Raw genomic sequence first — 26,277 nt, forward strand, 5'->3', positions numbered from 1 at the left:
AAGAACAAGGCAAAACATGCTCTCCCCTGGCTGAGGAGAAGCACAGTTCCCCACAAACCTTTCCTTTCCCACTACTGCAGCTGCACCACTCCCAGTCACCGCCCCCAGGACCCAGGCTACTGCAGGAAGGAATGAATGCCAAGCAGGACATGCCTTGTGTGAGTCCTTGAATAAGTGACCGCAGCTGCACACCTATTCACTGGTGGTATTTGTGTGCACTGCCCAATCAACTGATTGCATTTGCCATTCTGCATCTAAAAATAGGCAGTTTTGTGCTGGGAGTCTGCAGGCTGCTTCAAAGCAAAGAAAAACAGATTTGTGGCATGAGGCAACACATGGTGTGCGAGCAAAACCCGATCATGGCACTGGGCTGCCCTGGCATGAGGTGAGACCAAAGGAAGGCTGTGGCCTCATGCCATGTAATAACCATGACACGACAGCAGCCTGCAGCTCCTTCATGGTTGCCTGTACCTCATCATGGCAGCTTGCAGATCCTCATGGCAGCCCTACAGCCTCTCATGGCATCCTGCAGCCCGTCATAAGGTCTTCAGCCCCTCATGGCATCCTGGAGCCCCTCATATGGCCTGCAGCCCCTCATGGCATCCTGGAGCCCCTCATATGGCCTGCAGCCCCTCATGGCATCCTGGAGCCCCTCATATCGCCTTCAGCCCCTCATGGCAGCCTGCAGCTCCCCACAGGGAGAGGAGCAGCACAGAGCTCTGCTCTCTGGTGACAGCAACAGGCCCTGATGGCATGGAGTTCCATCAGAGGAGGGTAAGGTAGGGCTGGGGAAAGGCTCTGCCCCACAGGGAGGTGGGCACAGCCCCAGGGCTGGCTCTCAGAACAGGGTTGGTGCTGTGTGGAGCTGTGGGGTCCCTTCCCACTCGGGGTGTTTTCCACGTTTCCGTCACCGCGGTTCTGTGACTCTAAGACCCGCGTAGGGACCTGAGCACAAAACACTGCATAATAAAATGAGAAGAAAAAAATAAAGGCTTTTACTTTTCTTGACAGAAACATTTCGAGTGCTGTTTAGTTTTGTTGTTGTTGTTGTTTTTTCTTTTTTGACAGAAACACGCGGCACGCCAGCCCGCCCGCACAGTACGGACCCCTCCCGGCGCTGCCGCCCCTTTTCCCGCTGGTTGCGGGGCCGCCCCTCAGGACTCCACCTCCCAGCGCACCGCGCGCCGCGCAGCACACGTGACGGCGGCGCGGGGCATGCCGGGGAGCGGCGCGCGGCCCGGGAGCGGCGAGCAGGTGAGGCGCAGAGCGGGCCCCGCGGCGCGTGGCGCCCCCTGCAGACGGGGCGGAGAGGGGCGGGACGGGCGGCAGCACCCCCAGCACCGCACCGAACGTCGGGGCCGCACCGTCGCCGCTGCGGGCAGCGCGGGCGGGGGGCGGCGCTCCTCCAGCGCTGCGGGGCGGCGCACGGGGCCTGGCCAGGCCTCGGCCTCGCGGGCAGGCGAGACGGGGGTTCCCGTTTTCTGTGCGGGAGGAACGGCTCGACGTGGGGTACGACCGGTGAAGGAGAGCGCTGCAGGGTGACAGCGCTGCTAAAGCATCGCGGCGCTGAGAAGCGCGCTGGCGTGCGATAGGAGGGTTGTGCTGCGATAGGAGGGTTGTGCTGCGATAGGAGGGTTGTGCATGCGATAGGAGGGTTGTGCATGCGATAGGAGGGTTGTGCGTATTAAAAGAACATCACACAAAGCGTCCTTCTAACCGAGCCTGAGTTAAAACCAAAGAAAAGCCCGTGCTCTGTTTCACATTGATGAAAACGCGCGATCTGACGGCAGCTCTCAGTGCAACCCCTCGCCTGGTGCCGCGCCTTCCCCAGCAGCTCCTCCTGCACCGCCAAGGAAAACAACAGTAACGAATCCTGCATCCTATGCTTAATTTGTAGACCTTGTTTTAAAACACCGCTCTCCACCCCTCAGAGCAATGTGTCTGATCTGCACAGCAGTGCCCAGGCTCCTTTCTCCACAGCTGAGGTGCTGCTCAGCAGGAAAGGGAAGGCTGAGAAGTGCCGCGGAGCACCAGTGGTGCCACCTGAGAGCCAGACAGCGGCTGTGCCCCATTTGGGATCAGCTCCCAGCCTGGGACCCCGCCGGTGGAGATCCTGCAGCGCCCATCCCTGCAATGTGGGCTAAAAAGAGCGCATGGCTAATAAATTCAGATCTTTTTTTTTTTTTCTCTGTATGAACATAAAGAACTTTTCTTCGTTACAGCTGTCTCCTTCCACTTGAGCAAATGCTAAACTGAAATGCACTGAACCTTTCTGTCTGAAACGCTCCTGAGGGCGAAGCAGGCAAACGCAGCGGGGAAGCAAGAGTGCTGCGTGCATGCAGCCATTATTGGGAAGAAAGCTTTCTGCTCGCTTCCCTCTGTGACCAGCTCTTCATTTTAAAGACTAACTACTTCCTTCCCCTCCTCTCCCCCTAGAAGAAATGTTTTCTCCCCATTTCTTTTAACAGCTAAGCAATGCAGTAGCAGAGGTATTGAAACTCAGTCTGCTGAATAATAACTTAATGATGTGAACCCTGTTCTGTTCCTTTTGAATGGATGGCTGCTTCAGCAAGGGAGCTGCTGGGATCTGCTCCCTGCTGCGTGGGATGTGAGGATGAAGAAATCTGGACTGAAGTTGAATGGCAACCACGGTGGTACAAAACTGAACCAAAATACAAGAGTGAAGTCAGTGCTATGGAATACAGAGAAATTAAATGTAATTAAGACCTAAGAGTGAACACACTCTTATGCAGTCTGCATTATCAAGCATTTGGAGTTGTCTGGTAGCTCCATTTCTGCTAATACCTGATAGAACACTGCTGCATCGAGCTGTATTTATTTGCATGATGCAGCATGGCAGAGGTTAATGAAGTACACTGGTTTAAAGACATCAGCGCATGTTTCCACTATAAACAGTCAATCACAGACCGAGTGGAAGCTGACAAATCATTCCTTCTAGGATTACCTCCTGGCAAACATATGAAACCTTGAAAATTTATTTTGGCTTTCTAGAAAAGCAGTTTAAACCAACCACATTTATTTTGTTCATGTCTGATGTCTTATCTGAATGCAGGTCTCCAGAGGTGATATATTAATGTCCTAAAGCATTGCACCATCTGGTTCCTCTTTTGATGCGCAACATTTGAACGCTTGGTTTAATCTCTCTGGATTTCAGAGTAAATTATGTAAACTCACAGGCTTGGCAGCAGGAGATGGGCACCATGAGGAGATGATTCAGTCATCAATATATATAGGGCTTCCTTATTGTTGCCATTACGCTTCTTTCAGTTCTACTTATAAATTTTGCAAGTGAATAATTCATTGCACTGGAAGCTGCAAGTTAGTTTTAGGATTTGCCCACTCTGAGATTAGCGATGATAAATCTACCCTTTTCACATGTGGAAGAGCCAACTGGGTTTCTGTTTTCCAGATCTGGGAGATAAATCAGAAATAAACTGCATGTATATGTAACTGCTGTTGATGACATAAATCACATTTTCTTTTTTTTTTCTGGACAGAATTGGAGCACCTTGGAATACATGCAAGTGCCAGATTCTGCACTGCCTAAAGTCGCCTGTGGAAACCATGGCTTCTGCCCCTCAGCTCAACTCGGATGCACTCCGAGAGGTCCTGGAGTGCCCCATTTGCATGGAGTCCTTTACTGAGGAGCACCTGAGACCCAAGCTCTTACACTGTGGGCACACCATCTGCAAACAGTGCTTGGAGAAGCTCCTAGCAACCAGCATTAACGGGATACGCTGCCCTTTTTGCAGCAAAATCACTCGGATCAAAACCTTAGCTCAGCTGACTGACAATCTTACTGTACTGAAGATCATAGACACCACAGGGCTGGGGGAAGTGGTTGGTCTCCTCATGTGCAAAGTCTGTGGGAGAAGGTTGCCAAGACACTTTTGCAAGAGTTGTGGCTTGGTTTTATGTGAGCCGTGCAAGGAGACATCGCACATGCCCCAAGGGCATAATGTCATTGCTATCAAAGAGGCTGCTGAAGAGCGTAGGAGGGAATTTGGGACAAGGCTTGCCAGACTTCGGGAGCTCATGGATGATCTGCAGAAAAGAAAAGCATCTCTGGAAGGTGTTTCTAGTGACCTGCAATCTAGATACAGAGCAGTTCTGCAAGATTACAGCAAAGAAGAGCGCAAGATCCAGGAAGAACTGGCCAGGTCACGCAAGTTCTTCACCACTTCTTTGTCTGAAGTGGAGAAGGTAAATAATCAGGTAATGGAGGAACAAGCTTATCTGCTGAACTTAGCAGAAGTGCAGATATTGTCTCGCTGTGATTATTTCCTTGCCAAAATAAAGCAAGGAGATATAGCTCTCTTGGAGGATGCAGCGGACGAGGAAGAACCAGAACTGACAAATAATCTCCCAGGGGAGCTGATACTTCACGAGGTTGAACTCCTTAAAGTGAGCCATGTGGGACCACTGCAGATTGGGCAGGTGGTGAAGAAACCCCGGACTGTTAACTTGGAAGAATCGCTTATGGAAACTGCAGCATCCTCATCGGCATCATTTAGAGAGCCTGACTTGGTGCAAGAAGAAGCCAGCTGCACGCCAAATTCCTCCCCAGCCAAGCCAAGGATGCCCGAAGCAGCTGCAAGCATCCAGCAGTGTTACTTCATCAAGAAGATGGGCTCCAAGGGCAGCCTGCCGGGGATGTTCAATCTGCCCGTCAGCCTGTACGTCACTCTCCAAGGAGAGGTGCTTGTGGCAGACCGAGGCAATTTTCGAATCCAGGTTTTCACCCGCAAAGGCTTCCTGAAGGAGATCCGCCGGAGCCCGAGCGGAATCGATAGCTTTGTACTGAGCTTCCTTGGAGCAGACTTGCCCAATCTGACTCCCCTTTCTGTCACCATGAATTGCCACGGCCTGATAGGTGTGACCGACAGCTACGATAACTCCGTCAAGGTGTACACCATGGATGGCCACTGCGTGGCATGTCACAGGAGCCAGCTAAGCAAGCCCTGGGGCATCGCAGCTCTGCCCTCTGGGCAGTTTGTGGTGACCGATGTGGAAGGGGGGAAGCTGTGGTGCTTCACCGTGGACCGCGGCGTGGGGGTGGTGAAGTACACCTGCCTGTGTAGTGCAGTGCGCCCCAAGTTTGTCACTTGTGATGCTGAAGGGACCATATACTTCACTCAGGGGCTGGGGCTCAACTTGGAAAACCGGCAGTACGAACACCACTTAGAAGGAGGCTTTTCAATTGGCTCCGTCGGCCCAGACGGGCAGCTGGGACGCCAGATCAGCCATTTCTTCTCTGAGAACGAGGATTTCAGGTGCATTGCTGGGATGTGTGTAGATGCCAGGGGAGACCTCATCGTTGCTGACAGCAGCCGTAAGGAAATCCTGCATTTTCCTAAAGGAGGTGGCTATAATATCTTAATCCGGGAAGGACTCACCTGCCCGGTTGGTATTGCCATTACTCCCAAAGGGCAGCTGTTGGTGCTGGACTGTTGGGATCATTGCATTAAGATCTACAGTTACCATCTGAGAAGATATTCCACCCCTTAAAGGCATTTCTCTGGGGAAAGCCCCTGTCACTAGCAGCAGTTCTTCCAGCCTCGTTGCAATCTGACAGGAACCGGTATCAAACACTGAGAAAACTGCACCACAGCCCAACGGGGTTTGGCACGGAGGCCATCGCATTTTTTGTTCAGGAACAAAATAACTAACGTGATGGTGGTCCGCATTTTCTCTTTTTGAATCTGTACAATAGAGTAGAAGAGCATGAAGGAAGAGATCCTTCTGGAATATTGGTTTTCTGCTAAATGACCAGTCGCTCCTTAACCCTTCTCACCTCCTTATTCTGCATTGACTACGTCTTCAACCACTGTACCTTTCTTTGTGCCATAAACACTGACTGGCTGCCCTAAATCACCTTCCTTTAGGGGACTAGGGATGCAATCCTCTCTCGCCAGGGTACTCGCGAGGAACTCAGTAGCAGTTGTCTGGGCAACTACTACAGAAAGCAATTTCTGATTGCAGCACTGCATAAAACAAAATAGCCCTCTTAAACTGCACGGAGATGGAGCTTTACTTTCAAACTGAGGAGCGAGGGTTTTCTCTCTCCGTTTTTCTGGCATTCAGGAGATTGCCCCTGTCGTGCCATTTGTGAACCATGTCTGTTCAATGTGAAGTGAGTACAGTGCAATCATGGGAGACCGAGCTGAGCCAGAAAACTGCCCTCTGATGGCAGCAGGGTTATTATTACTGCTAAGAATTCCACTGAGGAGGGGGAGAAGGGTGAGGGTTGGAGGAAAAAATCAGGGGAAATCTGTTGATATTCAGAAGTGTGCTGTTATTAAATGTATCTTGGGAACTGTCTTTGGGAGGTGTGTCTGCTACCTTCATCTGGGGGGAGGGAAAGGCTGGGGGAAGAAGACTGGGAGGTGGGAGTAAATGGGATCACACACAACTGTACGTTCACCTGCACCTCACTACCTGCATCCCGGATCTTTGCAAACAGGTTTCCACATGTCTGCACTTTGTATCCCACGATGAGGGTGGGGGGGATTGCTTCATTTTAATTTTTTTAGCACTCGAAAGCACATCCATTGGTGCATTGCCTTTTTCTCCTTGCACAGCAAATCACGACATTCCTCAGCTTTTTTATGGCACCAGCAGGCACCAGAGTTCGTGTTCATCACGGCTTTGGGCCAAATGAAGCACAAAACTGCAGCTGTGTGAACCAAGCCCCCACAGTGCTACTCTCCTCACTGATAAATGTGTACCTCAGTGTGGTGCTGCTTGCCTGGAATAGTTTATTGAAGGAAGGACGCATTCAAATAGGGCACAGTGGTAGCATGTTAATCTGCCACAGATAATAGTTACGCTGCAGTGCATTTATTTGTTGCTATCAACAACATAGTTGCAAATTTGAGGGCATGGCAGACAATATAAAAGCTGATTTTATGGTGGCTGCCGTGCGACAGCAAATTGTTTGCTGCTTGTCCTACAACATGTATGCAACAGGTGATTTTTTTTATGCTCTCATATACTTTTCCCTGGTGAAGCAGGAAAGGAAAACAGCCTTCAGAGCAGCTGCTGCTCCAGCCTGTTGTAGGGCAGCGATAGGGTTTCCAGAAGCAGCTCTGGGAGGAGAATCTTTTGGCAGAATTTGTTTTTTCCCTCTCCCTGTTGTGCTCAGCCGCAGCACAAAGAAGGAACCCAACTGTGTGATGGAGCTGCCCAGTGAGCAGGACAACATCCTGTTCTTCTCACTTAATGCACTGCAGAAAGATCTTCGAGAAGAGGGTAGGAGCTAAGAGAGGATGATTAGCAGGGCAGATGATGGAAGACACTAAAGGAGCCCAAGGGAATTGAACCCCCCTCCCTCCTGCACTGCTCTGTGTATTTGCTGAGGCTGTCGATATGCACACAACTATTTACATTCCCTGCTTCTCTTTCTGGGTGGGAGGGGCAGTTGCCTGAGGTACATAACAGCAATTTGGGGAGCTGATCTCATCTTGCATGTATGTTTTTGGGAGATGACTACTATCACTGGCACCTTCTGCAGTTAATTACACTGTAACTCAAGGCGTTTTTTCCAGTATTATGGTAATGTCAGTTTCTCTCCTACTGATCTCTTTTAAACATCTCTCCTGTTTCTAAGAACTGCTCCAAGCAGGAAGCTACTGTGGACCTGAATAATTGAAGCAATATTATCTATGATAATATGTACCTCTGTCATTTTCTGTTCCAATGGAATTTTTTTTTTTTTGCAATAAACATCACACTACCAGCAAGAACGTTTCCTGGTGTGCTTAAAGGGACATAAAAGCTTGTCCAGCAAATGGGCTGAGCTGTTGTTTACCCCGGTCTGTTACTGGGTATGCAGCTCAAACAAAGCATCTGTCATCTGCTGCTCGCTCAGAGACTCTGGAAAAATAACACTGCTGGGCCATGCATTGGTGGGACAAGGCAGGGCGAGGGCTGCCTGGCTGTGTTTTGTCTGCAGCTCTTCTGGGCTGGGGTTTCAGGAAGGGAAAAAGGAAATCTGTTGTCCTTAGCCCTTTCCCTGCCACAACCCGACCGACTGTGAGGTGATGCTGCAGAGCTGTATTTCTTGCTGTGGTGCCCCCAAGTGTGATGCTGTGATCGTTTGCCAGATGAGGTGAAACAGGGCAATTAAGGTTTGTGATGAAATAGTTTTGCTTCTGCTCTCTACCTGGAGAAAGAACTTGTCTGGTTGTACATACGTGTTCGGTTTTTAAAGATCGTGTAATAAAGGAAAAATTGATCCAATTAACAGTGCATTGCAGACGGCTCGTTTCGTTATTAAAAACGCTTTGTCTTCTCCCTTTGGTGGCAGATTGTGTTTTATGGCTGGTGGGAACGAGCCTCCCTAACACAATGCTGCACGACCCCTCCTGCGCCGTCACAGTGGGGAGGACAGATCTGATCTCTTGGGCAGCTCTCGTGGAACTTCATCCAACACTTCTCCACCCACCCCTTAAACAAAGCCTGGAGTTTCTTCCATCCAACGGCAGTGGTGCTCCTGCACTTTCTGCCTCAGCACTGCATGGCTGTAGGGGCAGCACACTGCCAGGGGAGCTCACTCTGATGCTGATGAACACTGCAACACGTCTGCGTTTACATGGAGCCAAAGGGGAGCAAAGCAGTGTTGCACTCAGCTTTCAAAGACCTCCACGTGTCACCAGCACACGCAGGCTCTCCCCTGCCACGCAGCACAGCTGCTGATCTGGGGAAAGGCTGTTATTACCCGTGTTCATCTCAGATGATACGGAGCAGCTCTTTCAACGATGACGGGCTGCCAGTTTATCAGTTACAGCTTATGTGTGCTGTAACATTTGTTCTGGGCAGCAGCCGACAGCCACGGTTTTGACCAGGGATGAGTGGAAGAGTGCTTCTTAATCAAAGGGGGCAAAACTACAAAAGTAAAACTCCAGCCAGATGCTTTGAGTTGTTTCCATTGTATAGCTTAAATGATTTTTCTGGGTCATTACTCCATGTGAGGATTTTAAGTTATTTCATTTTGCACAACTAATTACTCGCCTGGTAATTTTGGATTACAACGAGCAGTGCATAAGGTCGCTTAGCAGACTGAGTCACAGCAAAGACTTTAGTCTAAACTAAATTTCATGGCAACCAGCTAGATTGTTTTTTCCTCCTCTGAACAAAATGTCAAAATCTGGGGGTTTGAAATAAACATAATGATCTAAAGCACAGGCTGGGAGAGTGTTATAAAGGTAACAGAGTGGTGGTTTGTAGGAGCTTATCTCAAGGATAGGGAAATTCAAAGTGCTTTACTTCTGACCAAGCAGTATAAGGGAAGGCCATTACCACCTTTAATAGGTGCAAAACTCACCTTTCCTTATGCACCTGATTGTGTGTAGGAATTAAAAGCTAAAGGTTCCCATGGACAGTTCATGGCAGTACCAGACCTGAAGGGAGAGGATTCAGACCATGCAGGGACAGGAGGGACCCACAGACCCTGCTCTGAAGGATACGAGTGCTATTCCAGCAGACCCTTAGGCTGCATCCTATGGCTTATGTGTCATGAAGATCCCTGTCTAAACTGCTCAGTTCACAAGAAAGCATGAAATCTGTAACCTCTTACAGGGAAACACATCCAGAGACACACGATCCGAGGGAGATAAGCGAGCAGAGGGTGATGGATGGTCAGGAGGCCTTAGTGAATGTGACAGCAGCTGTCAGCACAGCCCCTCCTGCTTTACTGAGCCATCAGCTGCCAAGAGGGAGCATCTCTCAGACCTTACACAGCAGTGTAACACTTTGGTATTGAAAACCTCTTCATCTCTACCCAAGCACACCCCAGGCACATCAGCCCCGCTCCCAGATCCCCACGGCATGGGAGAGGTGAGCTCTTCCCAGCTGGAGAACAGACATCTCCCACGCTGAGGCTCAGCTCGTCTGCAAGGTGAGAAGGAAAAGAGTTGTCATTCAAATGCCTGACAAGACGAGACCCTCTGCATTACGGCTGATAACGTCTCCATTTTCTCTAAGTGCCAGAGCACTTACAGACATTTGTTCTGCATTTTGTGTATCGCAGTAGGAGCAAGCGAGCAAGGAGAACAACGCTCAGGAAATCCCACTGGGGCTGTCAGACAGTGCTGCTGGAGCAGCTATGTCCTTTTCCTTGCCAAGCTCTGCTCCTCATCCAGCCAGGGAGCAAGCAGTTCTGTGGAACGTGAGTTGGTGAACTCACGCAGCCCCACGGGTGGGCGGAGGAACCCCTCTCTTCTGTGCACTTTGGGATGGTGTCTCTGTGACTGCTCTACCTCCAGTTTCATTGCTGTGTGACATTACTGGGCTTGGCTGTGCCCTCAGAGAACTACAGAACCATAAAATTGGAAAGGACCTTACAGCTCCCAGCACCACCCCTGCCATGGGCTGCCTGCCCCCAGCTCAGCTTGCCCAGGTCCCCATCCACGGCCTTGGGCACCTCCAGGGATGGTACCCACAGCTCTGGGCAGCAGTGCCAGGGCCTCACTGCCCTCTGAATAAGGCATTTCCTCTGAAATCTAACCGACATGTCCCCTCCCAGCCTCTTGCCCAGCCCCAGACTGCTCATAGGGAACAGGAAAGCCCCTACTGTGCAAGCACTGCTCAGCCCCAGCCCGAGCACTGCACTGTCAGCACCCCACATCAGCCAGACTGCAGGCACAGCACGACGGGGCTTCTATGAAGCTGGTTTGCCCCATCCCAGGCAGACCTGGCCCAATCTTAAACAACATGGCCTGGGTTGTCACATTGGCCTCAGCTGCCAAATGAAGATGTTCTCACAACTGGTGAGAACTTAATGAGGTACCGTCAGGACTAAGCACTGCCTTCAATGACAGGAAAAACGGATGCAGACTCCCGTGGCACAGATCAATGGCCAGGTCGATCTGCAGGTCCCTGCTTGGAAGCCCCTCTGCTGAGCCAAAGCACTGCTTGACTGCACAAGAACCCAAGTAAACAGGCCCTGAAAACACGATTTTAATCGCTCAGCATGAGATAAAATTTGGGTTTGGTTTGCTTTGCTCACACAGTTCCTAGAGGAGAGCCTGGGGAGGTGTCTGCATTTGTCTTTGCAGAGGCTGTGTGGGCAGCAGCCCCGGCCTCCCAACCTCTCATGTTTGCAGGATTCACTCCCGCACGCCTTTGGAAGGTGGCAGGCAGCTCCACTGCAGAACAGGACTCTGCCACCCAGGAATCCCCACAAATCGCCCCAAGTAGGGCAGTGTGGTGCCACCCTCCCCATCCCTGTCCCCATCCCTGTCCCCAGGCTGCTCCCACTGCCCCAGGAAGAAGCTTCCTTCCGGTCTGCTTGAATACTGTCCCCATTTCCACAGGTAGAGCAGCCCACAAATGCTGGCAGCACCTGCAGCTCGCTTGTCCCAAGGGCACAAACCTTCTGCCAGCCCCACAAGAGCTGCATCCCTTTCTCCTCCGCATGGCTGCAGAAATGGATGCCCAGATGCTAAGCCATGTCACTGGCCGTGTTTTCCATGAGATCTCAACACACTGATCATGTTCTTTCCTGGCAGCAGCTTCTTCCCAAGGCCCACGAGTTGATTTATGAAGTTGATTACAATATTAAAATAATTCCGTACGATGCTGTGAGCATGCCACAGCATGCATTCTGATCATATTTGGTGCCGTTTCAATTAGCTCAAGCCTCTCCTCTCCCCCTGCTTTGCTCACTAACAAACTGCCCTCACCCTGGCCTTGCTGTGGTATCTATGGGAGATGATATGCACACACACTTGGAGCAGTGCTGGAAGGAGCAGTGGGAGAACGGCAGGACAGAGCTGTTTCTGAGCTGAGAATGCATCCAGAACCATCTAGCTGGGGCTATTTATACAGATCCTCCCTACAACACTGCTAAAATGAGGACAAATCAGGGGAGAAGCTGGGGATCAAATCCATCTGCCATCACTGGCGACCTCTGCCTCTTCACTGGGGTTTCTCCAAGAGAGAGCGCTGGGCTCCTCGTGATGCTCTGCCCATGGAGCAGCATCCCTGGTACCTCTGCAAGAGCCCTGAGCATGCTCAAGCAGCCAATTACAGAACTTGTTCCTTCCACTGCAGCAAAGGCCCCAGAGATGAACCTCACCAATCCTGCTGGCTGCCAAAGCCCCATGTCAGAGACAGAGCCGTGCACAAAGAACAACATCAGTGCCAACACCTAATACCTAACTAACACAGCACAGCCAGAGATTAAACAGTCATATGCAGAACAGGACTGTCCTCCATCCCCCCTGCATCCTTGAGGATCTGGAGCAGGAGCTGCTTGGGATCCTCTCTGCAGAGGGCTGAGCGTGTCTGAGCGCATCACCACATCAGCAGCCATCAGCAGCACACCTCCACAACGCTCCTTCCTGCTAAACGGGGGCATTGCTTTGGCAAACCCCATTTATCACTCTTTAAAAACAAAACAAATGAGTACAGGATGTTACAAACACGCTTACAGGAGTGCTGCGCTGGGAAGACAGAGGGAAAATGAACCAGAAAGCATTGCAGGAGCCAGATTGCATTGACCACAGCAACACACAGGATGGGATGGATGCAATGGAAGAGATGGAAGTGATGGAAGCACCTGTCAGCTCCTGAGCCCTGCAGCGTGCCCTAAGGAGCACTGCAGACATTTTCAAGAGAAAAAACATCAGGAATATCCCGAGCTCCCCAGAGGAGGGAGATGGATTGGCAAATGGAAGGCTACAGCGATAAGGGAGTTTTTATAAACATAACCTAATTGTATTACTTCAAAGTCCTGAAGTTTATTGCCCTGTTTAATGATGTGTCTCGTTATTTATAGTGTAGCACAATGAGTCTGCTATTGATTTAATACACTTCCTTAAAGACTGTCATTGTCACAAGCAATAAAACGAAGCTATTCTCAGACAGCTCAATTATGTCACATCTCCATAAACCCACCCGCACCCCCGGCTCGGGGCACAGCAGCAGGGCTGGGGTTGAAGCAGGCAAAGAGCAATGGAAACACGCGGCGCTCAGGGCACTGCCCTCCTCACCTTTCTGGTACTGGAGCCACAGCTGCTGCTGCACCTTCTTGCTGGGGAAGTGGATGGTGCAGCTGAACTCGGAGCCGTACAGAGCCTCAGCGATGTAGTGGGAGCCAAACTGCTGGATGAAGGAGAGCAGCTCCTCCCGGCTGCTGTCTTTGCTCAGGATCTTCAGGATGTTGGCGAAGCCTGCAGGAGCAAAGCATGGGATGAACAGGGAAACTGCAGCACACAGCTCCCAAGGAGCACGGAGCGTGTTCCCCTTTGCTCTGCTGTGGTTTGCATCGGCTGCTACAATGCACAACCTGTGGCTTAACGGGGCTGTGGCTCTGCCATCCTGCAATGAGTCCTTTCCCCAAATGATTTCTCAAGCAGATTTCCAAGGACGTACATGTGTGTGCACACAAACCCTCCTGCGAGCCAAGGCCATCCTGCGGGATGCAGGGACATGGGGCAGTGCTCTCCCCAGGGGATGTGCATTGTCTTTGCCAGACCACAACCACAGATACAAAGACGGATGTATCACAGAGGGCACAGCAGATCGCCCCCAGCACAAATACCCCGCATGACCATTCATTAGGGTTAGAAAAGCTGGGGACAGCCCAGGGATCCATGGAGTAGGCTGTGGCAGCTTTGCACCGAGGCAATACCTCCTGCAAAGCCATGCAGACAGCTGGGACATGTCACAGAGCAGTAACACCACCCTGACTGCTCTGCAGAGCCCACAGAGGCACTGCTGGAGAGGGCCCTTATTGCTGCTGTGCTTCAATGGTGGAACTGAAAACACACTGCAAGGAAATACGTTGCATCTGTCACCCAAACGAGGTTATCTGCCTGGCTGGTTGATTGAAGGAGAAGGGTGGTGGAAGGAAAAAGCTGGAACAATTCATTGTGAGCTGACCCCAAAGACTTCGTTCAGCTCCAAACAGGCTGCTTCGTTCTGGGGCTGTGCAGCCTGGCTGTGCTAGATCTTCTCTTTTTTTGGGTTGTTGTTGTTCTTTTTTTTTCCCATTTAAAAATAGGTTGATTTCTTAAATAAAAAATGCTGTTTTGAAATGAAACAGCAAAACATTTCAGGTCACAACAAAACGTTTCAGCATTTCTGAAACAAAACGTGTAGTTATAAAAATGTGGCAGTGAAATGTTTTGACGGCTGCAGGATCCTCCCGCCTGCCCCTTCCTCATCTGCCACTCCCTGCACGACAGGACCTGCATTCACAAACAGTTTGGGTCCCTGTAAAACCACAAATGTGCCTTTTGTCATACATGTGTGTACACATGTGCTCGTAGGAATCCCCCCGTGGAGTTGCTCAGCAGCTCATGCTGGCTCTGCCTCCAGCCCTGTGTGCAACCAAGTGCCCACCTCCCTGTCTCAGTTTCCCTTCTACAGAAATGAAGCAGGTCACTTGTGGGCCCAGATGGGGTCCTCATCCCTGGAGGTATGGAAGAGGGACGTGGGTTGCTGACGGGACTCAGCAGGGTAGTCGGATGGCTGGACATGGCGTTGATGGTGGACTTTCCGACCCAAACGGTCCTATGATTCTCTTATCTCCCGTGCACTGAGCATCTCTCACCTGAAGAGAGGGTGATGGAGCTGAGCTTCACGCGGTACAGGTTGCTCCTGACCCGCCAGTGCTGCACCATGGGGTAACCCATCGCCTCGTCATACTTGATGTCTCCTGCAAAGGAACAGCTGGCGCTCAGCCCCCACGGCCAACTCTGGGGACATGCTCTTTGGCCACAGGGGCGGGCTCTTACCAGTGAGGAGCTGGAGGTCGGGCAGGGGCTCAGACAGCACTCCACGGCACTGCTCCTCCACGGGCAGCGGGATGACCAGCAGCCCATCAGCCAGCTGTGGGAAGTCCTTGATGAAGTTGTTCTCCCTGCGGAGAGAAAAAGACAACTGCAAAGCAAGGATGCAGGCTGCGGCCGGGCGGCACGGCCGAGGGACACCTCCAGGTGGGTTCCTGGGAGCAGTCCTAGAAAGGATGGGGTTTTCTCTCTGCCTCATCTGCAGGCTGCGAGCTGATGCTTAACGAGCTCCCCAGGGCTGCAGCTCTCTGCTTACAGCAGAACCGCAGCCAGCCTGGGGTCCTGCCTGCTGCTTTTGGCCTGGATTCCCAAAGTGTGCTGTGGGAGGGATGGCAGGCAGCGTTGAGAGGAAAGCAGCCTAATTTGCTCACGTCTCACCACGTGCAGCTTCGTACTGGTCACCCAGCAGTGCCACGGGCACGGCTCTGCTCCAGGGAGAATGGGGACAAAAAAGTCAATGTACAGGCAGATGCCAGAAAAAGCCAAAGAGCGCAGCTCAGGCTGCAAATTCACTATGTGTGGGATCTTTCCTAACCTTAGCAGGTGTAACATTGTATAATAGGCCCCTAATGAATTGTTTCTAGAACAACTATAGCAGAGAAATTATTTGAAATGGTGAGCAGACAGGGCTGCGAGACGAGCCCCTCCTGGCAAACCCTGCACTTGCGTAGGGAACGCAGGAGGGGAGATGTTCAATATTGATCTTAGAGACAGAATATAGGCCAGGAGGCTCTGCATCCTCCCAGAGCCACAACAAAACGATGAGGTTCCTGCAGAACCAGGTCAGCCCTCAGGCTGGCACTGCCTGCCCTTCCTCTGAGCTGATTTCTCCCATCAGCTCCGGCTTTGGCTCCCACCAGCCCTACCTCCCCCCTCCTGCATCCATCCACACTCAGGGGATGCTCTGACATCCTGCTTGGAGGGACATGTCCATCTCCACGGGTGCTGGTATGACACTGGTGCAGCACCTCCTGGAACTTCCCCACTGCTTCAGGTTGGATGCAGCCAGAACAGCACATAGGGATGTAGAAGGAAAGCAGGGGATGCATCTCCCCACCCCACATCTCAGTGCTTCTAGCACCTGATGGAATCTCAGGAGCTTCCAGTGACTACAGTCACTGCCAGGGAAAAAGTGTTTTATTTGTCTGCAGGGAAAAACCTCTTGCTCACACGTGCGCTCACAAATCTCCCATTGATCACACATGGGATCCCCAGTGGCAGAGCAGTGATTTGCTGTTGTAAGCCCTGAGCAATGCAAATGGAGAACTCCAATCCCAGTGCATTCTCTACACCTGGGAGAGAAGAGATGCTACGTGTGGGACACAGCTCAGCCTGCAGTGTCACAGCGTGTCACCCACAAGTGACAGCAAGAGACAGGCAGCAGAAGTGTGCCCAAGCCCGTGTGCTGCCTCCAGCGTGCACAGGGAGGAGGGGACACCAGGGACACTGTCCCAGTGGGGGCAGGGGCTGTGCTGAGGCAGCAGGAGCAGTGCAAGCAGTGCGAGGCCCATCTGTATGCACAGCTACTGGCCACTGCTGACGTCTCTGCAAAAAGGTATTTACCAAAAAGCCGTGCTCTGCAGTGCTGCTTGCTGTAATGCCATTTGCTTTAACTGCTCTGCAGTCGAAAGGTTGGGGAAAAACAAGGGCCAAGTGCAAGTGGGTCCTGTGCATACAGACATGGGTGTGCACATCCTCACAGCAGTGTTCAAAGCCCAAATTTCAGCAGTGCAAGGGCACTTTTCTGCATCTCCTCCCTCCCTGACCCAAAGCTGCTTCCCTCCCGGGGTGCAGCTCAGCACCACTGCACGCATCCTGCTGTGTGCCACCGCTGTGACCGCGCTGGGTGACTGCAGGCACCGCAGGGCCACCGTGCTGCCATCTCACCCACCGTGCTGGGGAGGGCTGAGGGGGGAACAGCCAAAAGCACTCTCTGGCCGCAGTGAGCCGGGCAGTGTGCTGAGGGCCAGCAGCCGGCAGAGGGCTGCAGCTCCTCTTCCTCTCTTCTTCATTAATAACCCTGCGGTTACCGTCGCCCTCCATGCACAAACCAACAGTTTCTGCACCCACTGGAAGCACGGAGCAGAACCACGATGCTCTGGGCTCTGTCAGAACCACAGGGGAGGGCTGGGGGTACGGTGGGAGGGATGCAGCAGCCTCGTGCTTGTGCCCTCTGGGCCTACAGATGCCCACCAAGCCCTGTATATTCCGGTGGGATCAGGGGAAGAAGCAGCACACTGATCGGCTCCCAGGTCCCTGCAGCATCCTCCTGCCTCTCGTCCTGCCTCCAGCACCTCACACCACTACTGCTCAGGAATGCACACTGACCCAATGCATCAGCTCACAGCACTCCTGCAAGGGAGATGCGCTGGGGCAACTGACAGATCCTGAGTCACTGCAGAGATAAATGTTTCTGCCTCGCTGCCCCAATTCCCCAAGCATGCAGCCCAGCGTGCTTCCCTGCTGCATCTGTGTCCTCCTGCCCTTCTGAAACTGCACACATGCGCTGGGGAATTTTGGGGGGAACCTGACCTTAAACAACAGCCCCAAGATCATGCCATAAATCTGTGATACAGTGCAGTGTAGAGCTGCAGCCCTACAGCACCGTATCACATAGCCAACGGGAAGCCAACAGAGGGACCAAGGGAATCCCACAGGGTCCCACGGATCTGCAGTGTCCCTGGGGGAGCTGAGACTCTCTGCCTGTCTTGGATGTGGTCACGGCCCCCAGGTCCCACAACAGCCACATGCTGAGGAGTTGACAGGGGATGCACACAGTGCATCGTGGTGGATGGGCAAATAAATTCAGGAAGGGGCAAAAAAAAAAAAAAAAGTTATAAATTAAAATGACCCTGCGAGTGATTAGTTGATGCCCTGAAGCATGAGATTTAATTACCCTTATCTAAGCCAGCACAGCTACAAATGTTAATCACATTATCATCCAGGGTGGCTATGTTGAGCACAGCAGTGATGCAAGGACTGTGCTTTTTGCACAGCTCTGCTATGGAAGTTGGGGAGGACACCTTCCCCTGCAACCAGAATTTGTTCATCTTGCTTCCTTCTGGCCTGCAATGGCACACGGAATGGCAGTGGATCTGAGGCTGCTCGATGCCAGCTTCTGAGCCAACGTCCCTTCAGAGAAGAGTTCTGCTGGAGCAGCTGTGAGTTCACCAGATCCCAGCTTGATCCAGGGATGGTCGGAAAGGGCTCCTTGTAACTGCACCAAGTATGATCTATGGAGTTGCTACGAGACAGACACGAGGGTGCCGTGTTTCCACAGCCGCTCTGGGGAAGGTAAGCACGCTGTAAATCTCCCCACATTTCTCCCTGACCTCAGGCACCAGTGATTTATAAACCATGCACAGTGCTGCCCTTACTCCAAATGCAGCTCATTATGCCAGTGAGCCCCCACTCCCATTAATGAGATGGGACACCATGGAGACCAAGGAGGCTTTGCCAGGCCCAGGGGTTTCCTCTAGCTGCCAAACTTGGCCGGTGGGGCTGGAAGAGTGCAGACAACTGTCCTCACACTGCCATCCCTCCTGGCCGCACAGCGTGCACAATAACCACCCAACACCACACACCAGCTGCTTCGCCTCTCAGCACGGGGAGAATTAGCATTTAAATTGAGGTGCTGCAAGGAGGTAAATCACGAAGCACTGGGAATGCAGCACTCCTGGATGCCGGTGGGCACACGTGGTGCTCCTTGTCCTCAGGCACAGTGCTGTGCTCAGCGCCACGTCTGCCTTGCAGCATCCTCTCAGAGCCACAGAACCATCCTCTGGGAGACTGGGACCAGCAAGGGCTGTGGGCAGGCACGTGGGCACCTAGACATAGCAAGCAGCAAATGATGTCCAGATGTGGGACTTGAGGAAGACGAGAACACTGACGTCACTTCACGGTAAGCCAAGCCCTGTGGGTGCATGAGTGCTGCTGTTGGACCACGACATGGATTCTCCACACTGCCCATGCCAAGCAGCATCACATCTCTCCTGCACTGCAGCCACCTGAACCCCATCCTCCTCCTGGTGGCCCCAAACTGTCTGAACACCCAACTGTCCCCTCCTCAGGCCTAGTGATCCCACGATGGGTGACGACACCACAAACCAGCAGCAGCGCCCACCACCATCCCACTGCCAGGCATGGAGAAGTGCAGCAGCACTCTGCACAGCTCCCTGCTGCCCACCACTTCCAAAACTGCAAATCTCACATGCACAACCCCCAGACCCCACCACCAGCACCCACATCCTCACACCCAGCACCACCCATTTGTCACCTCCTATTATCCCCCCCCTCCGCCCACTCTCCCCCTTGCTCCCCATTACACAGCTATTTATTTATTCATTACAACGCATCTCCTGGGGGTGAGCTCTCGCAGCAGGCTGTGGATCTTTCTCCCTCTGGAGCTCCTGTTGGGAACGTGCTGAAACGGCGCGGAGTGGAAACAAATTCGGAAAGTTGCTGTTCCCACAGCAACGCGTTGTGCCTATAGAGCAGGCAGAGCGAAGGTCTACGAAGCTGGATTTATGCCTTAATGATGGAACCGGGGCTGCAAGAACGTTTCCATGCAAAAGCTCTATTTTTCACAACTTTGCAAATATACGGGTGATTCTCATCGGGTTTGAAATTTCCAGTGCTTAACCTTCGCTCGAAGGTGATTTCCTACAAGAGGTTTCAACTGGGGAAAAATTAAAAAAAAAAAAAAGTGTTTGAGCGAGAAGGCGGTGAGGAAAAGTGGACACATCCCCGGCCTGGAGAAAAGCAGCAGAGCGCCTGTCCTGCTGCACAGCAGCCCGGTTGGCAGGGCCTGGAGGTCCCATTGGTGCCACACTCATTGCTACCCTCACTCGATGGGAAGGTCCTGGGGATGTCCAACAGCTGCTGTGGCTGAAGAAGAAGGAGCCCGTTGGCAGAGGGCTGAAGGGAGGATGTTCTGCTCCATGGATCTGCTGCTCCAGGTATTTCCCATGGGATCAGCGGTGGCTCACAGCCGCAGGGCTGACCTTCCTGGCTCCATAGCTCAGCCAGTCGTGGCTCATTGAGTTGGGTGGGAAGGTGTTGTGCAGTCAGACAGACGGACAGACAGCCATCCTGCAGCAGCATGGGGAGGCAGAGCCATCAGCTGGGGTTTGCATGCCTGGCAGCTCCCCTCCTGCCGTTTGGTTTGGGCGCTGTTTGCAATCATCTCCTGAGTGTTGCTCAAGCAGCTCCAAGCCTGCTGCTTTCATTAGGCTTATTTGTAACGAGGCAACAAATAACAGAACTCCCACTGACTTCACAGGAGCCAGGACTGCACACTGGGACTTCCCAAGGAGCCGGCACGAGGCAGGTGCCCAATGCACATGCAGTGCCTGCAGGATTGGGGTCAGAGCCCCCAAAAGGCACAGCCCCAACACTGCTACAGCCTGCCAGGCACCACACGCACTGCCTTCCAAAAAGCTTTTGCCTTTCCAATGTGAATGCAGCCCCAGCTCTCTGCCCAGTGCACACATCCATTTCTATAACAATTGATCTTAAGCATTTTTTTCTCCTAAGCTTCATCATTAACCTTTAAGATGGAGATAAGGCGTAAATGTTTGGAAAGGAATCAGAAGGGCCCCTGGATGTGAGCCAGGAGCTGTGCTGAGCCCGGGCTGCACATCCTATCTCTTCAGCTCTTCTTTTGCCCTAGGGTGACTCGGACTGCTCTTGACTACCATCGCAGTATTACAAACCCTAATGAGGTTTGGAAAATAAGAAACCCACTGCAGCGTGGGAGAAACTAATAGAAATTGTTTTGTCTTCTCTCTATTAGTCATTAGAAGCAGAGGAAAAACAGCCACAGGCAGCGGCAGGGCTGTAATATCACCATGCACTGCATATGTTGGCACTCTGACAAAGGCATTTCAGTGCCGTTCAGTTGCCCGTGTTCCCTCCATGCAACGCCTGCTGTGTGCCAGCACAGATCCATGTGTGGGGCCAGGCCGGGTGCCCACAAGATCCCCATCCCTGTGGGGCAGCCCTGAGTGCAGGATGTGGCCCTAAGCAGTTTCTCCCTGGCTCCACCAGGCAGCTGAGGCCATATGGTTAATGAGCTGAAATTTGCCACTGTGCCTGCAAAGTTGCATCGCTGTATGCAAAGTTAATTACTGAAGCCATGAAACAACGTGCTTCTTGGGTCAGGTTTTGTGCCTCATCTTCCCAGAGCAATGCACGAGGACACAGCACAGCCCTGCACCAGGCTCTGGGAGCACCTCTTCCCTTCTCCCAGCTCCTCCGTGTGCCATCACACCTAATGACAAATGGCAGTGCTGTCACACCTACCAGCTGCTTGCTGCTGCCCTCCGGTAATGCTGCAGCACCGGGGTGCATGCACAGAGCTGTGCTTTGTGCTGCTCTGCATGCAACAGGTGCCTCTACAGCACCTCCAATCCACACTGGGGCAATGAGGTGGCACAAATATCCCGAGCTCCTGTCTCAAGGAAATGGTTATAGAGCTCAGCAGCCCACGGGAGGCTCCATGCACACACATAAGCATTGCTGGAGGCTGGGGATGAGGAGCTGGGTCCACTATGCTGCTGGCAGAAAGCAGGCATGGCTCAGCTTGGCTCAACTCAGATGTCCCCATGCTGCTGCATGCACTGCCTGCAGCCAGGAGCCACAGTGGGCTGATGTAGTCCCTGGTTGGGAAAGCTCCAGTGACGTGCTGGCACTGATGAAGAGTAGAGGTGCAGGTGCAGCAGTGTCCATGGTGCAAGCAGGAGCCTGCTCTGGGACGTGCCTCATTCATGGCTGCCAAGGAGCTGCACACAGTGTGCTGGGAGCCGCAGCTATCACAGCTCAAAGCTGTGCGGCTGCCCCACACCCAGGAGCAGCTGTGTCCTGTGTCAGAGCAGGGAAGAGATGAGTGATTCCTCTCTGCATTGCTGTGAGGCTATAAAGCCAGCAAGGACCCCCTGGGATGCACTGCACTCTATGAATCCGAGCTGTTATTATTGTAAAACCAATCTCCACCCCATCTCTTAAGAAAGCAGATTAAGTATGCAATAACACCAGCTATAATTAGCGTCATAAAAGTCAGCAATGGGAAAGCCAACAGGTCAGCGAGGCCATCTCCAGGGCTGCTCCCCACCACCCTGTGTGAGGGGAGCTCCAGGTGCTGCAGCAGCTCAGGATGGCAGTGCCAGCACCAGGAGGGTGCCCTGGGGTCTATTCCCTCCTGTATGGGTTTGTGCCCCTCCTCTCCCATTCTGACCCTTTCCTCACCCACAACTCCCAGCACACAGCCTTCTTCCAGCCCCTCTGCTGGAGCTGCCCTGGCCATGCTCCCCGTGGGCAGGGCAGCAGGAGGGCTCCTGCCCAATTAGTGCTGCTGGTGGGCGACAGGCTCTGCTCTGCGCTGCGTGATTAGCTGTGAAAATGCAAATCCGAACTTCCTTCGCCGCAGCAGCTAACAAGATAATGAATATTTTCATCGGCTGCAGATAATACAAACATCTGCACAGACACAGACGTGCTGCAGGGCCGAGGGGAGCGGGATGGCAGCAGCTCCCTGGCACCCCTTGGGAGCGGCGGCTCTGATGGCAGCCAGGCATGAGCTGCAGCTCCACCAGCAATGGCCAAACAGCAAACAGGCACCGTGCTGGGTTAAGTTGCTACTGGTATAGAGTGGGACACAGCAGAGCAGCTCAGGGACATGCCCAGAGAGGCAATGCGACGACAGGAGCTGCGTCAGCCGTGCCCACGCTCCCCAAAGTTGATCCGCCCCACTGCTCAAGCCCCATTCCCACCAGGTGCAGAATGAGTCTGAAAACCAGCAGTACACAAGCCACACCTATCGCTGACATCTCAATCAGTATTGTTTAAAAACAATTTACTCCCTCCTGCTCAGCTCCCTGCGTTGTCCATAGGGTATCATTTGCACGAGGCTGGCTTTTGTTTTGCTACAATAATAAAAAAATGCTAACAACCCCGTGTGAAAGCATGTGGCTGCAGACTGCTGGAAACACCAGCTCCGAGCAGCACAATCTGTTCTTCTGCTCTGTGGGATGCAAACTTTGAAATGGAGTGGGGCTGATGCACGCAGGATGCAATAGTAAGCTAACTGATGGGGTGCTGTGCTAATTGCATTAGCCATTTATATCTTGAACTTGACTAAATCTCAGTGCTTATCCTTTTGAGTGCAGACGCACTCAAAATACGTAAGATGTGTCTATGTGCAACCATTACAGGCTTTGAAAAGGGATTGATGGGCACAGGAAAGCAGCTGGGATTTGGCCAGTGGGGCGAGGGGTGGAAAATAAATGAGCCCAATGGGGGTAGCAGTGCCACCACACGTGGCAGCGCACAGTGACAGGCGGGGATGCTCCTGCAGTGGGTCCCAGGCACAGAATCACAGAGCCAGTAAGGATGGAAAAGATCTCTCAGATCCCCAAATCCAGCCCCACCCCATCCCACCATGCCCACTGACACATCCCACAGTGCCACATCTCCATGGTTCTGCAATACCCCCAGGGAAACTGACCCCACCGCTCCCTGTTCCAATCCTGATCACTGCACCCTGGGAGCAGGCAGTGGGGCACAGAACAGAGCACTGCATCCCACCTCAGCCCCGCAAAGCTGCCGAAGCCCTACAGCCCCGCTGCCCGCTCTGGTTGGCACTGCATGGTTCAGCTCCATAGGAGCGAGGCCTGAGGCATTAACTTGCCTTGGAGAGGCATCGTTGCTTCCAACCAGCATGTCTCAGGCTTCAGAGTGTGAACAGGTAATGGAATTGCGGCAACAAATAATAAAAAGAGGAATGAAATGGGAGGCAGCCACTGGAAAAGAGATCTATCCGTTATCCCGGCCTGAAGGGTAATGGGTAAACACAGCTCTCAGGCACTGCCTGGCACACAGCTTGCCAGCACGGGAATAATAAACAGCACAATTATAACTGCTGCACTCCGAGGTTTCGAAGAGGAGAAAAAGAAATCAATAGCGTTAATTTAACTAGTTATACACTTAATGTCTGTGGTGCTGCAGGGCAGCAGGATGGCCTTGCTGGGGCTGCCAGGTGCTCCCAAAGGGCCGTGCCAGCACAGTCCCTGCATGGCCACGGTGCTGTGTGTGCCTGCCTGGTCCCACGGCACCCATGGGTGGGCAGTGGGCGAGCCCTGGGTTGGGGATGTCTCTAAATGCAGCTTCTGTTGCGGCTGCCAGCACACCCTGCTGGTTTATTAAAGGCTGAGAAGTGGAGAGGGGAAGGAGCGACGGATTTAAAATGAACTTGCCAAACCGCCATCAATATTACGACAATTCTCTGCATCGGTTCAACGACTCAGCGTGCTGCCTGGCAGCACACACACATGGGCACCCATCTCTCCACAGCCCCCAGCCAGCCCCTCGTGTCCCTGCCACCTTGGGGCACATTGTGGTTCTCTGTCCCTTCTCCATAGCAGTGAGGAAGTGCAGCTCTGTTTTCCATGCAGGGTTCCTGTAGGCTACAAGGTTGGGTTTGCAGAGGGAATGGAGCTGCAGGAAGCTGCTTGGCATGGGCACAGTTTGGCCCAGCAGCCCTGCATCCCCTACAGCCACCCTTCCTGGCTATGAAAATGTGAAAGCGCTCAGTGTTTAGGATTTTGTTTTGCAGCAAGGGAGCATCGCCACCAATCCTCTCCCCGCTGCAGCCACCAAATGTGTACCCTCCTCCTCCCTGGAGCCATTTCAGTTGCTTCTCTGCCCCATCACCTAGGAACTTCAATGCATCAAAGCTTAGGAGGGCTCAGTGGGTGACCCCCATGGCACGACAGGCGGACAGGAGCTGCTCCTTGCTTTGCAGGGTGATGCTCAGGGGCAAGAGCCAGAAGCTGCAACAGGCAGGGAGCAGGGTGAGGTGCGTGGGCTCCAGCATCCCATTTGCCATGCAGCAATAAGCTGGCAAGCAAAGCTTGCTCCGCGGGTAGTAATTTGGGTTTTCTACATATTAATGGCATAAAAGCAACAGTCTGAAACTGCAAACATCTCTTAAACAAAAATCTCTATTCCCCTGTGGCAAAGAGATGGCACAAAGCAGATAAGGAAGTAACAAACAATCCATTTGGAAAATCGTCCCCCGGTGATTTGGGCACCATGTGGAGTTCAGGCTCTGCCCCGTTGGGAGGCAAAGGGGGGAAAATCGCTCTAATCTCATCTTTAGTGAGTTGGAGCCAGTGCTGAGCTCCCGGCTAAACCCAGAGGTGTGACTGGAATAGATCAGCTCCGATCCCATGTAGTTATAACACTGCACAGCACTTGGCCAAAGAGAAGAAAATGCTAAAAATAGAAAAGGGTGCCCAGAAAATAGAAGTGTTTGCAATAAAACAGCAACAGCAGCAGCGATGTGGAGAACTCCTCCAAGCAGAAACCTCTACTCTTGCTTCTCCAACAAGTCTGCTGAGCAACTCAACCACTACAGACAAAATAACAGCCAGCGGCGCTCCCCCAGCTTGGGATCTGAATCACAGCGATCTGTACAGTCCCATCCAACCCAAGCCATTCTGTGCTTCTATGATCTCTGCAGGCTGTAGGGTGGCCGAGGGACCGCCCAGCCCCGATGGGATGGAAGTGCTGCTGTAACTTGAGAGGCATTGCTCAGGACACTCTGTGAGAGGCACTGCTGCCTCCAGCACAAAGGCTCCCTCCCAGCACCACGCTGACACGCCGGGCGGATCCAGAATATCCTATTTATTAAAGACACTGAAGATGGAGCAACATGGGAAGCAGACACCATTCAGAGGACTGTCACATCTGCATAGCTAAAGGATCTCGGCGGTTATAAATCCCTCTAAAATACTCAGCCCCTTGTTCTGATAGCAGGTTCTTGCTCCTACTTTGCAGAAACAGGCTTTTAATCCCTGGTATTAGGCAGCTTCCTGCTATGTTTCAAATGCACCAAATTAAGGGCTTCTCTAACAGCTGGTGTCTTAATGCTCAGAGAGGTTCTTGAATATCTATGAAAATCAGAGGCAAATTACATCTTTTAGTTAATAATTTCTTCTCCATTAACCTCCTTCTCTTCCCTTGTTAGGAGATGATGTAATGGTGCTCCTACTGCAGAGCCCTCCGGCACGTCGGGCTGTGGAGGGATGCAAGCATGCAAGGAGGCGAGCCCTTCTCATTGCCCCCAGAGTGCTGGAAGACCTTTGGAAGCAAAACCTGTGGCCTCAGAAACAAGGATGAGTCTCCGAGAGCCCTTTCTGACCAGGAAACCTGCATGTTAGAGCCACAGGGCTGGGGTTGGGGTACCCCATCTAAGCTGGGCAGCTCCCTGATTTGGGAAGCTTACGGACCCCTCACACCCGCTCGACCTTTGAGCTCATGCAACATTTCAGCTCTGCAGATCTCTGCTCTGAAGGACCCACAGACCTGCAGCACGAGAGAGGGAGAGAAAACAGAGAGGAGCCTGCAGGGAAAATTGCCTTCGCGTGCTGTCAATTCTCACCTCCAGCAAAGGCTGCAG

General features: G+C 52.5%; 2 protein-coding genes across 5 annotated transcripts in view; one reads left to right on the forward strand and one right to left on the reverse strand.

Moving 5' to 3' along the window:
- Positions 1 to 26,277, reverse strand: part of ASTN2 (astrotactin 2) — a 261,724-nt gene that overhangs the window by 89,552 nt on the left and 145,895 nt on the right. For all 3 annotated transcript variants that reach the window (XM_085239624.1, XM_085239626.1, XM_085239625.1), the window contains exons 14-16: positions 14,766 to 14,890; positions 14,582 to 14,686; positions 13,017 to 13,196 (exon numbers count right to left, since the gene is read on the reverse strand). In XM_085239624.1, coding sequence (XP_085095750.1) covers positions 13,017 to 13,196; positions 14,582 to 14,686; positions 14,766 to 14,890 — 410 coding nt within the window. The remainder of the gene's footprint in view (positions 1 to 13,016; positions 13,197 to 14,581; positions 14,687 to 14,765; positions 14,891 to 26,277) is intronic.
- Positions 1,177 to 8,271, forward strand: TRIM32 (tripartite motif containing 32). 2 transcript variants are annotated; one of them, XM_085239627.1, is made up of 2 exons: positions 1,177 to 1,254; positions 3,519 to 8,271. In XM_085239627.1, exon 2 carries the CDS (start codon positions 3,586 to 3,588, stop codon positions 5,527 to 5,529), a length of 1,944 nt encoding a protein of 647 aa, XP_085095753.1. In that variant the 5' UTR covers positions 1,177 to 1,254; positions 3,519 to 3,585; the 3' UTR covers positions 5,530 to 8,271. The 2 variants fall into 2 exon arrangements, with proteins under 2 accessions (XP_085095753.1, XP_085095754.1); XM_085239628.1 differs by lacking the exon at positions 1,177 to 1,254 and adding an exon at positions 2,600 to 2,685.

Source organism: Meleagris gallopavo, chromosome 19 (genome assembly GCF_905368555.1).
Source record: "Meleagris gallopavo chromosome 19, MGAL_WU_HG_1.1, whole genome shotgun sequence".
In the NCBI taxonomy this organism is placed as follows: domain Eukaryota; kingdom Metazoa; phylum Chordata; class Aves; order Galliformes; family Phasianidae; genus Meleagris; species Meleagris gallopavo.

What these genes read in the sequence shown, in the direction of transcription:
- TRIM32 (XM_085239628.1), top strand. Translation starts at nt 2,615, where the DNA reads ATGAAGAAATCTGGACTGAAGTTGAATGGCAACCACGGTGGTACAAAA. An exon ending in AACCAAAATACAAGAGTGAA is followed by an intron (nt 2,686 to 3,518) that starts GTCAGTGCTATG and finishes TTTTCTGGACAG; the next exon opens with AATTGGAGCACCTTGGAATA.